Source organism: Staurois parvus, unplaced genomic scaffold, assembly GCF_062004578.1.
Source record: "Staurois parvus isolate SC_StPar_1 unplaced genomic scaffold, SC_StPar_1.0 ptg000652l, whole genome shotgun sequence".
Taxonomy (NCBI): domain Eukaryota; kingdom Metazoa; phylum Chordata; class Amphibia; order Anura; family Ranidae; genus Staurois; species Staurois parvus.
In genome coordinates this window covers 1,334,787-1,350,204 of record NW_028318448.1, presented here as the reverse complement: position 1 = coordinate 1,350,204, position 15,418 = coordinate 1,334,787, and the positions used below count along the sequence as shown (strand labels likewise).

The 15,418-nt window shown below is 39.4% G+C and overlaps 1 protein-coding gene across 6 annotated transcripts in view; it reads right to left on the bottom strand.

The window, feature by feature from the left end:
- Nucleotides 1-15,418, bottom strand: part of DST (dystonin) — a 675,093-nt gene that overhangs the window by 180,340 nt on the left and 479,335 nt on the right. For all 6 annotated transcript variants that reach the window (XM_089694126.1, XM_089694129.1, XM_089694130.1 and 3 more), the window contains 3 exons: nt 13,898-14,130; nt 7,771-7,900; nt 1,624-1,823 (listed from right to left, as the gene is read on the bottom strand). In XM_089694126.1, coding sequence (XP_089550252.1) covers nt 1,624-1,823; nt 7,771-7,900; nt 13,898-14,130 — 563 coding nt within the window. The remainder of the gene's footprint in view (nt 1-1,623; nt 1,824-7,770; nt 7,901-13,897; nt 14,131-15,418) is intronic.

The following is a 15,418-nucleotide window of genomic DNA, read 5'->3' as shown; positions in this document are numbered from 1 at the left end:
GCATAAGTGAGAGCTGTGGGGGAAGTAAGGGGGGGGGGGTGAAATACGAAGGCGGGGGCAGAGGTAAGAACTGTGGATTGAGGTGAGTTTTAGATGGTTATGCAGAAGCGAAATATGGCAGGGCGCAGAGATAATATAGATGGGGGTGCAGAGGGGAGTTGTGGAATGGCGGTGTAAGCTGTGGTTGGAGGGGTTTAGAGGTGAGATGTTGATAGGGGGGCAAAGGTGAGTTGTGGATGGGGAAGGGGGGGGTGCTAAGGTGAGCTGTGGGCAGGAGAAGAGGTGAGTTGTAGATGAGGGTTGCAGAGATGAGTTGTGAATGGGTGATACAGAGGTAAGCAAAAAGATGTGCAGAGGTAAGCATTTGATGGTTACTTTAAAATGGGGGGATACTTTATTGGGAAAGACCAGGGAAATTTGCTGGGGGACAGGAAAGCATACAGAGTTCAGTAACCAAGAGTATGTTATGTATGGCACAGCATGCAGGGTGCAGTGGTGAGATTTATGTAACATGCTTTGTACATTACATACTTAGAACAGCTTAACTCTGTATGCTGTGATGTATGTTACAAGGCCTCTGGATGGTACTCCTGAATTCTGTACTCTTTACATTTGGTTTTGCGTTACATACTCCTGAGCCCTGCATTCTGTATGCTGTACTTCATATTACATACACTTTACTACCACACTCTGTGTGCTGGGCTCTGTTATTCCTGACCCCTGCACTCTGTACACAGGGCTATATGATGGATATTCCTGAGCACAAGGGATGCTTTACATTGAATGCAAGTATTGTCCCTGATTTTTTCTCTGCACCCTGTGTGATTCTGTACTTTGTGTGTTACACATTCCTGAACCATGCTCCTTGTGCGATACCCATTTCTGAGCTTTAACTTATTACCATTATTTGGAATCACTGTACTACTCCCCTCTAAGAAAAGTGTGGCTAGGGGCTGAGTTAGGGCGTGGTTACAGATGGGGAGTTGGCCGGGGAGGGAGAGTTCCTACACCTATTCACTGAGAAAAAAGCCCTGTACATGCCTAACATCAGGGATTTTTTTATTCCATTTGTTTTACAATTGTATATGTTAATTCTCATGGCCACATTACAAGCCTATGTCTTCAACTTTACATTTCAAGTGCCTAGAAAATGTGCACTTGCCAAGTTTTGCATGTTGACACTAGGGGCGGACTGACCATTCGAGCACTCGGGCACTGCACACAGGGTCAGTAGGGGGCCCCATGAAATGCCCCGGTATCTTTTTTATAGGCTTTTTGGAGTGTGGGCAAGGACACAGGGGCCCCATGATCCCCTATTGCCTGGGGGCCCCATGAGTTGTCAGTCCGCCCCTGGTTGACACATATATTTTATTTCTCTGCTTCTCTCAACAGTAATAGAAATTTGTTCAGTACAAACAGAAAGCACACAAAGTCCAGGACTCCCTTGTCATCAAAGATGTGCCTGTTTTTAATACACTGATGGTTAAAGGAAGCTTTACATCTTCCTACACCAAATAAAGAGAAAAAAACACATGTGAAATGTTCTTGGCAGAGAATGAAAGCAATAGCTTGATAAATCTGTAAAGGGAATGATCAGATGTGTGCTGCAAATGCATAGCTTACCTGAACTTGCTGTTTCTGAGTTTTCAGCATATTCGGGTCTATTGAAAGGGGTCCAAGAACACTTGCCATGAGTTCTTTCTCTACAAGCCATTGCTTTAACTGGGCTTCAGCTGTCTGGAACAAGGCCAGGTCATTTGATGATTCTTCCAAGGTTTGCTGCCTCTCAGCTGTCATCTGGGTGATCTCTGTCCAGGATGATTCTGCAGCACCAAACAAATTGAAAACTTTTACACACAGTGACAAAAGATCCTGACAAGTATTCAAATGTTAAATCCATCTCTAGACAACACCCACAAAGATGCCGCCTCCAGTATGAAGAAGAGAGAAGACTCGAACTGGTGCATCATGTGACCACAGATTTTGGGAAGTAAAAAGGGCATAGATTGCTTTTTTTCAATGCTAGCATTTGGTTAGAGGGAATGGGGGAGAAAGTATGGGGTGCTGGAGCCATCCTACCAGGTTGTATGCCGTGCCTGCCTAGTGACGCCAAGTATACTCACCTGAGTTCCCACATTCAGGTCCCTCATTGATAAAATTTCTGCTTGACAGGACCACTATTTCAGCTTCACACATTAACCCTTGTCAGCTGGCCCCCTTCTCTGCACTTGGTCTGACGTCTTCTTCTGGATCCTAAGAGGACCACTCTGCTGGTCAGACAGCGGGAATTTCCCATGTCACACAGACAGTGACATTAACATCCAAATAAGGACTATTCCAGGATGTAAACAGAGAGGAGAAGAATATGGCACTGGATGACCACGGCTTAAATGAAAACAGGGATAAATTAGGGCAAATGAACACTAAAAGTGGGCTTTTTATTGCCTACTTTTTGCCAATCTCTATCTGAGAAAAAACTAGAGACATTCAGGAGCACTACAGGGTTTACTGCCATAAAAAGAAAAGTAAATATTTTGTGGACCTATAACAATAGGAAGTTTAGTTAAATATTCCGCAAAACAATTATGGATGCTTTCACCATGTTATACTGTCTGTCTTCGGGGAGATTATGTATGCAAGGTAGAAATAAAACATAAACAGTGATACATTTAATGAGACACAGTTTCTTTAAGTTGACAGGTTATTTCAAAAATCCTTACCCCCCCTGCCCCCATTAAAAAGCAGCACCATGCCAATATAAAACATGACTGTGACCATTTCTTAGAAGTACAATCCACAGCAAATGCTTTACCAAACAGAAAGCAGCTGAATCTATGCTACATAGGTGTTGGTTTGTGTCCATATCTTGATGGTAAACACTCTCTATTACAACGGATCTGCTCCTTTTTTATGTTAGCGCTGACAAAATGACCTATGTTCATATGTCTTTGTAAAAAACGATCTGTGATAAGAGAATTACACTTAAAGTGTCTCTATGATAGCAATCACAGAAAACATGCCTGTAGACACATCTATTAAATATTATGTCTAAACCCTATATGGACATAAAGTAAATGATAAACTTTAGTTGGTTAAAGCACCTTAACACAAACTGCCCTATTTTAATAAATTTGTTGTTTGCACCTTGTATTCATCCTTTGTTGCGTCTCGTGGCTGCTGATTCCCAGCAGCCTCTTTGTGGTTACTTCCTTTCTACATGCACACACTACATGCAGCCATTGCTACATCAGGCAGCAATGGCTGCCTGATGTTTCTCGGGGCAGGTTTTCTGATGGTGACAACAGTAGATCATGCTTGTGGCCACTTGTTGTCTCCATTAGAAAGCCATGTCACAGGGTTACAGTGCAGGACTACTGGGAGACAACAACAGAGCATTGCCACCCTATAACAGGAAGTGCCCGAGCAAGGATATTAATGACAGAATCACCCAGTATTAGTGTAAAGCTAAAAATTAAAAAATTTGTAAGTGATGTTTCAAATTGAGTTATTTGGTTTAAATATAATTTCATACCCATGTATATATGTTATATGTCTATTTGGGAACCTTTTTGTTCTAAAGTGAAAATAAGCTCTTCTCAAAATGATGAATTACTGGAGCCAGGAGGTTCTAAGGTTTTGCAAAAAGCTGAAAACATTCAATTTACATTAATGAATGCTCCTGACAGTTAGAATCGTTCATCATTGCCTGTAGGGAAGGTCAACATGGTCTCAACCATGCCTTATCTGGTAAAATAATGCTCAGATTGGGCTGGCATCAGTCATGTAAGGCTTCTCTTACTGCACACAGCCATTAAACAAATAGGCTGATTTACTAACAGGGAGTTGCAAACACTCAAACATTGTGAATGTTCACTTAAACTATTCAGTCATATGAAAAGCAAATTTCTGTTCACTTTGAATACCCAGTTATTTACAGATGCTTTTTCAAATGACTGTATGTAGTGGAGCAAATATTCTCACAATTTGTGAGTAAAGATTCTAAAATCTTTTAGAAAATCAGCCTAACTAACCCCCCAAAAAAGATAACATCACAGTTTGATTTTGAACACTGCAACAGGTATGAAACATTATTAAAAGAGGGTTATAATCCATATAAATGTAGCTTATACTGTTTGGCAACCAGGTCTTAAAATTATCTATATATTTAATCTATATTTTATGCATTCTCATATTTAGATATCCAGACCTAATTTCTATTTTTCAAGGCAGAAAACATTATCCTAGATGCAGACATGGTGGCCACAAGCAGAAAAAAATGTTTAACCTAAAATTATGTAATTACTCATCAATGCATATCAAAGTCCATACCCAAAATTAGTTTAAAATGTAAAGGGCTGAATGTGCACATTACATTTCCTCCGGCCATAAGATGTGGGACACAACATGGGAGACTTCTGTGCACTGGCATTTAGCACAGCAAATTATAGACAGTGGATGTCTATACCAATAACTTCCATAACCATGTTTTATGATCACAGTTTGGATTTGGTAAGTTCATTCGTCTTTGTCAGTTCATTTATCCACAGTATATAAGCAATTCCTTGTGCAGCATACCACCTTCACTACCACTACTAATCTGTGGGCCAAACTAATACATCATAGTGTAAATAAATGGAATTTGGCTTGACAATTTATACATATCTGTCTTTTTAGGATTATTCTTTTCGCATACTCTATTAGACATGAATTCTATATAAATCCCTTATTACAAATGACTGTGATTGTATGTCTCATTCTGGAGCTCCACAAATTCCACAGCTTTCTATTTGTAAAAAGAAAGGTGTCATGTCAAGCAACAACTCTACATCATGTGTTTTCCAACAATTAATGATAAATCAACTGACAAGGATGCTTTTGAACTTATCTGGGCCATAATGTATAAGGAGAACCACATACCGATTATAGATAGATCTTTGCTATCAATACTCCTGCCCACACGCAGTTGACAGAAAAAGACTAATAATAAAACACCATGGTGGTCATTGAGAGCACAGAAAAAATGATTTATTTAACAAATATCAGGAGACAGAATGATACCTAGTCTCTGACATTGACGGAGTGACATCTTTGATCACTTCTCCATGCAAAATTCCTACAGTTGCAAAATATGTGCAGAATATAGTTCTTTTGCATAAACTGCTCATTTCTAACCCCACCTACAAAATTTGAATGGGAATCAAATTAAGGCTTTGACAGCAGCCCATAACCCTCTATTTCTTCTTTTCTTCCTTGGTGGATTAATTGTATGTAGGGATCTACTGCCCTCTACTGTTAGCTGGTAATATCACAGTGTTATTTATAAATATGTATTAGCACAACAAGCAAAGATTGCTATGCAATTATTCCTGTGTACTAATAGTTTAACTGCAGCTGCCCATAGCTTCTTGAATGTGTATTTAAATCCTTGTGACAAATTTGTTATTGTCTCACATGCACAGTGCCAGATAGTTAGGTCTGTGGTACAGTATAAATGTAGTGGTCACCTTACTGTATGCTAGTAGGTGAACCTATTTATTGCAATAAACATTATATGCAGCTCATGTTATTTTAGGTAACCTTGTCCTTTTAGAGTAGATAGGCTGACTATGAGTTCCAGTGCCACACCACAGTTCTTGCCAGGTGAAAAGGTGTATTCCAGGCTGGTTGGGCAAGAGCTGAAGGGTCTTCTACTCACCGTAGATCTTGTCTTCGGGTCTCCGCCACCAAGACAAATGCCACATCGTGACCATGCTTTCGGGCCTTGCTACTGAACTGCTCCTTCTGGTCTGGGATTCTATAGCTAGTTTTAACTTAGGGCTCAATAACCAGTATTGCTCCAAAATGCTTGGTTTTTGCTATTTGTTCAGTGGCAAACTGAAATATTGCTCAAATGTTCTTTTTTTCCCAACAGTAAAGGATTTTTTCTAGCACACCTCCCATGCAGGTTGAATTGGTGCAATCTCCTCATGATTGCAGATGCATACACTTTGGCACCAGCTGTTGCAAGAGTTACTTAAACACCCCCAATAAAATCTTGTGATTCTGGAGATTTGTAGCATCAAACGGTCAGTTCTGTTTGAATATGTGTGGCTGGCCAGTCCTGGGCAAGTTAGCAGTTGTTTGAAATCTATGCCACCTTACAGTGGAATGATGGTTTTCAAATCATTGGGCAATCTTTATAAACCCCTTGCCTGACTTATAGGCATATATAACTTTCTTTCTGAGGGCTTTAGAGAATACTTTTACTTTTGGCATGATGGCAACACACATGCGAATAGCAAAGGGAATGGCAGATCCTAGATACCTGTGAATTAAATATTCCCATATTCCATCTGAATACTCTCTAAGGAAAATCACTGGCACCCACTCTGGAAGTAAAATGGTGGTAAATGCAGGGGTGTACTTACCTTTTCTATATTACAAAACTGCATTTTGTTAATCTAGATCATGAAAATATATAGACCATGTCTGGTTTATGTGTCATGTTTTCAAGTCTATCATGTTTACCTGAAGGCACTAATTAAAACAAGGTCTAATGCTTGCCTGTTCAAATAACAATATACAGAATGTTGGGATCATAAGCATGAGCAAACATATAACCTAACAAACATGTTTATGCATTGTGCAAATACTGGTCTTACTTCTGTGAGACAATAGCAGTGACATAAGTCAGTCTATATTAGATCATTTTTCTTTTTTTAACCTGAGTGAGATCAGAGGTGGCAGAAGTTTCAATGTGCTCACATACATATCATTATTTCCCATTCTGAACATTGTGGAATTGTGCAATGATCATCGAACACGTGTAGCAGCCTTTGGGTCAACTTAACCTATTAAAACACATTCTGGCAACTCTCTTATTTAAAGTGGTTCTAAGGGCTGAAGGTTTTTTACCTTCATGCATTCCCCTCAGCCCCCCAAACAGACACACAGAGGTGGTCCAGGAGCGAGTACCCACAAGTGCCCCCAGTGCAAGTAGCTTGCTTTTGTGGAACACAGCAGGTGGGAAGAAGGGAGGAGATGTTTTTGACATTTGAACCTTTAGTGTCACTTTAACAAGAACCTGTGATTAGTACACATCTACATATGTCCATATTCTCTGACATTGCCTGGTAAAACATTCCCTGAGCTTTGGGAGAAGAGTAAAAATACTAATAAGAAGAATGAGAAAGCTTTTGATACAAACAGAATCTGCAAAGCCTACCTTAGCTTCTAATTATAGCCCTAGCTAGTCAGTGGGAAGAGATTTTTGTAGTCTCAAGTCTCAATACCCTCCCTTATCTGTCTTGCTGGGGTTATAAAAACAATACAATGTCAAGCAATGGTTATATTGAGCACTTCTGTTGAAGAAGTGTTTGTTTCAAAAGATTAATGATCTGTTTTCATTTGCATTTTTCATGAATATAACTCTTGTAACAGGGATTAAAAGAATTAGTTTGAATAGACAGACATAACTGTTTGACTGTATCTTTCTTCAACATAGGTGCAGTTAGTGGCAGAATGTGTTGACTTACAAAGTCTTGCGTCACAAAGCTATGTTTTCCCTTATTGTACAATGCAATAACGCCTGCTTGGTTCACAGTGTATATCTTCTCACTGACTCTTATATCTTCCCACTCAATCAGGTTATTGTGGAAAGATTATATAAAGAAATATTTCATGTATTTATACAAGGAGTATTTCCCTAAATACATTTAACATGTAATAAAAATATACTTAAACTGAAGGGTTTTTTACATGCCTAGTAGTGATTCATCAAGGTAAGTATACCTATTTTATTTGAAACGTCCTCCCATTGCTGAATCTCTGGAGCATCCACATTGTTCTCTATGAAGCGTTTCAGCTTGCCTTTTAATGCTTCAACTTTGCTTTCGTTCTGCTTCACTTCTGCTGCAAACACCTAGAAAAGGGCAAAGCAGGTCAATACTAAAAAAAACATTTTCTAAGACAAAAGCATCCTCTTTTCACCTGTTTATTAGGGACTGCGTTACCTGTTTTTAATTTTGCAATGTCATCTGTTGATGAAATCTGGCATTGTAGCCTAACTAGGAGCACCCTCAGACTTCAGTCCACTGGGCAATGGTAAACAAAGGTCCCAGTTTCTCGGAAATGATATGCACTTTATGTATATATTCTTCTTTTCACCTGTTTATAAGGGACTGCGTTACCTGTTTTTAATTTTGCAATGTCATCTGTTGATAAAATCTGGCATTGTAGCCTAACTAGGAGCACCCTCAGACTCGGAAATGATATGCACTTTATGTATATTATGACCAATTTAAAATGTGCTTTATTTACACATTACATTTAAAAGCACACTAAACTCACTGTTTATGCATTGCCAACTAACTGGTCTTACTCAAAAAAACTAAGAAAAGTAAGGGCTTTTTCACATAATGTTCCTTAAGCTGCATTTTTCTGCAGACCCCACCATATAAAGGGTGTGAACAGGGCACTTAAAAAACAAAGGTTTTCTATTAGCCCTGTTCATACCATTCATGTGCAGTAGTGGCAGAAAAGCACAGCTCAATGGCCATAGTGTGAAAAGTCCTTCCTCTGAGAGGTGTACGTATTAAAATTTAGAAGAAGCAAATAAAACCCACTTTTCTTGGGGTCTGAGGGTATGGAGTACTGGTCACGTTGATGAATGTGCTAATCTCGTAAAGTGGACATAAATACAGACTTTGTGTCAGTGTTTGGACCCAGAATGGAATTAAGCAAGTGAGCTTTTTGTTTGCTTTATCCAAACAAAGTTCCCACTTGTGTATTGGGAAACATGCAATGAGAATCAACTTGTTAAAGAAGATAAAAAATCAGCAGTACAAATGTTATTAATTATTGAAAACCCCTTTCAGGGCAAGTCCATCATGGCCAACAACAATATTACAAACGATTGTGTAAAATAATATTGCATGAATATCAAGCATGAATAATATTTAGGACTGTAATGCTAGCAGGGAACCTAACATTCAATATTCTGTGCACTCTTACAGACTTGATGAAAAGATGTCTAGGAGTGTCCATGCTTCTCCCCAGCAGTAATATGGCGTGCAGTGGATGTTCTGCAATACTTCTATGTACAACAGCTGCTTTACAGCTAATTTAGCCTGTATAGAAGTTAATCATGCACAAAGAAGGATTTCACTAATTGAGTTATACATTAGTTACATTAGTGAATAAAGTTGAGCAGCTGCCAAAATGGGGATTTGTACAAAGATTACCCTCTGCTAAAGCATTAAGTCAGCATTAGCAGGTATTATTCACAATGTGCATATCAGACAGATCTGTTTCAGTGATTATAGCAGTGCTAGTACTATAATTAACCTCTTCACTGACACATCCTTTATTTAATAGAAACGGAAACAGTGTATCTGGAGTTATTAAATCTCTAAATTTGACATCAATACTGGGCACTTTCACCCCCTTTCTGTCCAGGCCAATTTTCAGCTTTCAGTGCTCTTGCACTTTGAATGATAATTGCGCAGTCATGTAACAATGTACCCAAATTAAATTATTTTATCATTTTTTGAGACAGGTAGAGCTTTCTTTAGTTGGTACTTAATCGCCACTGGGTTTTTTATTTTTTGCTAAGCAAACAAAAAAATTAATGTTTTGAAAAACACATTTTTTTTTAGTTTCTGTTATAAAATTTTGTAAATAACTAATTTTCCTCTGTCACTGATGTGCGAATATGAGGCTGCACTGATGTACGGTGATGAGGCTGCACTGGTGTGCACTGATGAGGTGACACTGATGGGCATTGATAAGCTGAACTGATAGGCACTGATGAGGCTACACTGAAAGGCAGCACTGATGAACATTGCTAAGTGGCATTAGTGGGGAAAAGTCTGGGCAAAGTGGCAAAGTCTGTTTAACGCTCATCCCAACAACTTTGTACCTCTCCAGCTTTCTCGCACTGTTCCTTCCCCTGTTGCAGCTGCCACCAAAATTACTGGTGTTGGATCTCATAGGTGAGTGGTGACACCCCTCCTTCAAGACATGGTAATGCTCAGTCCCAGTCATCCCCTAAACCTGAAAGCACCAGGAATTGTGCAGCGACATACACAGAAAAATTAGTGACAAAGACCTAAATATACACTATATTCCCAAAGGTATTGGGACACCCCTCTAAACCATTGGATTCAGGTGTTAAAATAACCTCCATGGCCACAAGTGTAAAAAATCAAGCCCCTAGGCATACAGACTGCTTCTACAAACATTTGTGAAAGAATGGGCCGCTCTCAGGAGCTCAGTGAATTCAAGCCTGGTACCGTGATAGGTTGCCACCTGTGCAGTAAGTCCATCCATGACATTTCCTTGCTACTAAATATTCCATGGTCAACTGTTAGTGGTATTAAAAAAAGTGGAAACAACTGGGAACAACAGCAACTCAGCCACAAAGTGGTAGGCCATGTAAAATGACAGAGCGGGGTCAACGCATGCTGAAGCGCACAGTACGCAGAAGTCACCAACTGTCTGCAGAGTCAATAGCTAAAGACCTCCAAACTTTGTGTGGTCTTCAGATTAGCACAACAGTGCATAGAGAGCTTCATGGAATGGGTTTCATGGCTGTACAGCTGTATCTATACCTTACATCACCAAGTGCAACGCAAAGAGTCAGATGCAGTGGTGTAAAGCCGCTGGACTCTAGAGAAGTGGAGACGTGTTCTCTGGAGTGATGAATCACGATTCTCTGGCAATCCAATAGACATGTCTGTGTTTGGCGGTTGCCAGGAAAACAGTACTTGCCTGACTGCATTGTACCAAGTGTAAAACTTGGTGGAGGGGGGATTATGGTGTGGGGTTGTTTTTCAGGGGTTGGGTTTGGCTCCTTAGTTCCATTGAAAGGAACTCTTAAAGCGTCAGCATACCAAGACATTTTGGACAATCTCATGCTCCCAACTTTGTGGAAACAGTTTGGGGATGACCCCTTCCTGTTCAAACATGACTGCGCACCAGTGCACAAAGCAAGGTCTATAAAGACATGGATGAGCGAGTTTGGGGTAGAGGAACTTGACTGGCCTGCACACAGTTCTGACCTCAACCCGATAGAACACCTTTGGGATGAATTAGAGTGCAGACTGTGAGCCAGGGCTTCTCGTCCGACATTAGTGCCTGACCTCACAAATGTGCTTCTAGAAGAATGATCAAACATTCCCATAGACACACTCCTAAACCTTGCGGACAGTTTTCCCAGAAGAGTTAAACCTGTTATAAGTGCCAAGGGTGGACCAACTCAATATTGAACCCTATGGACTGAGACTGGGATGCCATTACAGTTCATGTGCGTGTAAAAGTCAGTCGTCCCAATACTTTGGCAATACAGTGTATATAAAGTAGCAGGTGTTGAGCTTTATACAGACTCTGTTACTTTTCCTTGAATGGACAAGTTGACAGAGTGTCTTCATAAGTTGTTGAGATAAGACATCAAGATACAGAAGTGGTGTGTTCAATGTGCACAGTGAAGAGGAGCAGTAGGGGAATAGTACATATCAAATTACAAATTACAAACTAAACCAAGTTCTAAAAAAAAATAAGTATTCATATTGAGAAAGTTATGTTCCTCCTATCCATGCTTACCTTAATAAAAACTGAAAATATGAAATGTCTCCTTTAAATACATAATACATTTCAAAATGTAATGAAATGTTGTATACCTATGTATTCATGTATTCATTTTAAAATGAGAAGAGTAGATTCATGCAGGTTTGATTCATTAAAGGCAAATAGGCTGTGCACTTTGCAAGTGAAGTTGCATTATTCAAGGAAATGTTCCCCAGAGCTTAGTGAATGTGGTGAAATTTCACACTGCAAAGAATACTTAATCACGAGCAAGGAAAAAATTGCTCTAGGGAGAGTTCCCTTGCAAAGTGCAACTTCCCTTGCAAAGTAAACAGTCTATTTTCCTTTAATAAATCAACCCCACTGCTTCATCAGGTACAGTTGCAAGAAAAAGTATGTGTACCCCTTGGGATTACGTGGAGTTTTGCATGAATTGGGCATAAAATGTGCTCTGAACGTCATCTATGTCACAACAATAGAAGAACACAGTCTGCTGAACATAATACTACACAAACATTAGATGTTGCCATGGTTTAATTGCACATAACATGCAAACATTCACAGTGCAGGGAGGAAAAAGTATGTGAACCTTTGGACTTAATAACTGGTTGACCCTCCTTTGGCAGCAATAACCTCAACCAAACGTTTCCTGTAGTTGCAGATCAGACCTGCACAACGATCTGGAGTAATTTTGGACCACTCCTCTTCACAAAACTGTTTCAGTGTAGCAATATTATTGGGATGTCTGGTGTGAATCGCTCTCTTAAGGTCATGCCACAGCATTTCAATCGGGTTGAGGTCAGGACTCTGACTGGGCCACTCCAGAAGCGTATTCTGTGCTGTTGCAGCCATTGTTTTGTTGAATTACTTGTATGCTTTGGGTCATTGTCATGTTGCATCACCCATCCTCTGCGGAGCTTCAGTTGGTGGACAGATGGTCGTATGTTTTCCTGCAAAATGTCTTGATAAACTCTGGAATTCATTTTCCCATCAATGACAACAATCCGTCCAGGCCCTGAGGCAGCAAAGCAGCCCCAAACCATGATGCTCCCTCCGCCATGTTTTACAGTGGGGATGAGGTTTGGATGTTGGTGTGCTGTGCCTTTTTTTCTCCACACATAGTGTTGTGTGTTCTTCCCAAACAACTCAATCTTGGTTTCATCTGTCCACAGTATATTTTGCCAGTAGTGCTGTGGAATATCCAGGTGCTCTTTTGCAAACTTCAAACATGCTGCAATATTCTTTTTGGACAGCAATGGCTTCCTCCGTGGTGTCCTCCCATGTACTCCATTCTTGTTTAATGTTTTCCTTATTGTAGATGTGTCAACAAAAATGTTAGCATGTGCCAGAGATTTCTGTAGGTCTTTAGCTGACACTCTGGGATTCTTCTTTACCTCATGCAGCATTCTGCGCTGTGCTCTTGCAGTCATTTTTACAGGACGGCCATGCCTAGGGAGAGTAGCAACAGTGCTAAACTTTCTCCATTTGTAGACAGTCTGTCTTACCGTGGACACATGAACATCAAGGCTTTTGGAGAAACTTTTGTAACCCTTTCCAGCTTCATGCAAGTCAACACTTCTGAGAGCTCTTTTCTGCGAGGCATGGTTCACATCAGACAGTGCTTCTTGAAACCAGTAAACCCAAAACAGGTGTGTGTTTTTTAAGGGCAGGACAGCTGTCAGCAACACATCCAATATCATCACACTGATTAGAGTCAAGGTTGGCTCACTCCTGACTCCAATTAGCTCTGGGAGAAGTCATTAAGCTAGGGCCTCACATACGTTTTCCTCCCTGCACTGTGAATGTTTACATGTTATGTGCAATTAAACCATGGCAACATCTAATGTTTGTGTAGTATTATGTTCAGCAGACTGTGTTCTTCTTTTGTTGTGACTTAGATGACGTTCAGAGCACATTTTATGCCCAATTCATGCAAAATTCCATGTAATCCCAAGGGGTTCACATACTTTTTCTTGCAACTGTAACTGTTGTTTATAACTGTAGGTTCCACTGCCTCATCCACAAAATGTAGGTGTGTAGAATAAACTCTTATGCTTATGTCTCCATACACCCCAACAGTTTTAAAGTTTATAAAAGTCTTACTGCTCCATGAAACAGCATAACATACTGTACATGAACATCAAATACAGTAAAGGGTTGAAGCAAGGTAATTCAATTTTTTATACAAATTTACCACTTTGGAGATCTGGCATTATTTTATGAGTGAAGTATAGCTAGGGGTATTGTTGTGTTCCATGCTTACTGTACACAGAACCAGACAAGAGTATCTGTATAAATAATTTACTGTTTAGAATCAAAACAATTTATAAAGTACCTTATGCTGCTCAACATGGGCTCGCACCGATTCGCTATCTGTAGGGGCTTCCCATGATGTAGCAGTTGTGTGCATTTTCTCAAGCCACTGTACTAACGAGTTGGTTTCATCCTGGATTTGCTGTAGCTGAGAAAGTCGAGCCTCCAGTTCACTCATTTTGTCTTTCAATAATTTTCCCAAATGTTCATAGCCTTCATTTACATCTGTCATTCCCTTCTGCACTATAGCCAATTCTACAGAACAGGAAAAATCTTTTGTTTAACAGTGTTATTTTAAATACTATACACACAAATATAAAATGTATAACATAAAATTCATAAAAATATCCTATTATACAGCAACTTAACTCTTGGTTATTTATTTAGAAGAAAAAAGCAACATTATGCAGATAAACGTAATCATTGTTCGACATAAGGCGTCGGGCATATTTCCCCCTTAAAAACTGAAGTACCTTGAGCATACAGCCTCTTTTAATGATGTCTGCAAACTTTGTTTGTAAGCATCACTAATTTATGGTGTAAAAATATTATTTTGCTCAGAGTGTTTGGGCCTCAAAGTTGTCTCAATGTTTGTGTGAGTTTCCTATTTACAAACCATAGGGGTACATAAACGGTCCCTAAAATGTGTATGTTTTAGTACAACTATGATATGATTAAAGCCATAAACTCCACAGAAGAAGGGCCTAAACTAATTGGACCGCATTGTTTGTAAAGCACTGCAGAATAAAGTGTGATAAACAATCTATTTTCTGAAAATTCACATTACAATGAACTACTACTGCAATAAGGGGTAAACAAAAACAGAAATGAGAGTTTAGAGTTAGCAACTCACTGAAGCAATGAAATAAAATTAGTTCTAACAATTAGCCAACACAGAAGCTCTAGGGCAAATATTTGCATTCTATATTTGCATTACATTTAAAAATGACAGATAAATTCTAAACAAACAAAACAAATCTCAATTATTAATTAATCAAATCTTAACAGCATATTAACTAGTCCATGTAAGAACTGGAAAGAACTGCAAGAACGTTCAAATCAGCAGTTCTAGTAGCAAGACCCTGCGGCTAGTTTATCATACCGACTTGACAACATACCCATCTAGTGGTTATTTAGAAGACTTAACAATATGCATGGCAAATTCACAAATGTGGAGTTTTCATCACTTTACTTACAAATTTCTACCAGTAAAACAGTAGTTAAGTGCACGTATGATGCCTAAAAGTTCCTATGGAGCTCCTTTGATCCTAGATTAAGGCAGTTCAGGGGACTTTCCTTCTTGTCCACATTGATATTAAGCTTCACCCTCTTCAGGTGGTAAGCCCAAAGGTAATTCTTCTGTCAAACGGCAGTGGCTCTACTGCTCACTGAAAGTTTGGAGGCTGACATTTATACATATAGGCAACACATGGTGCCTGCTCTTTAGTGATCATGTTATCTTAGAAATGTTGTAAGCCATGACAATGTCATTTTAAAATGAACCTGTGCCCAGATCATGCACACTAAAGCATTTAAGTATTCT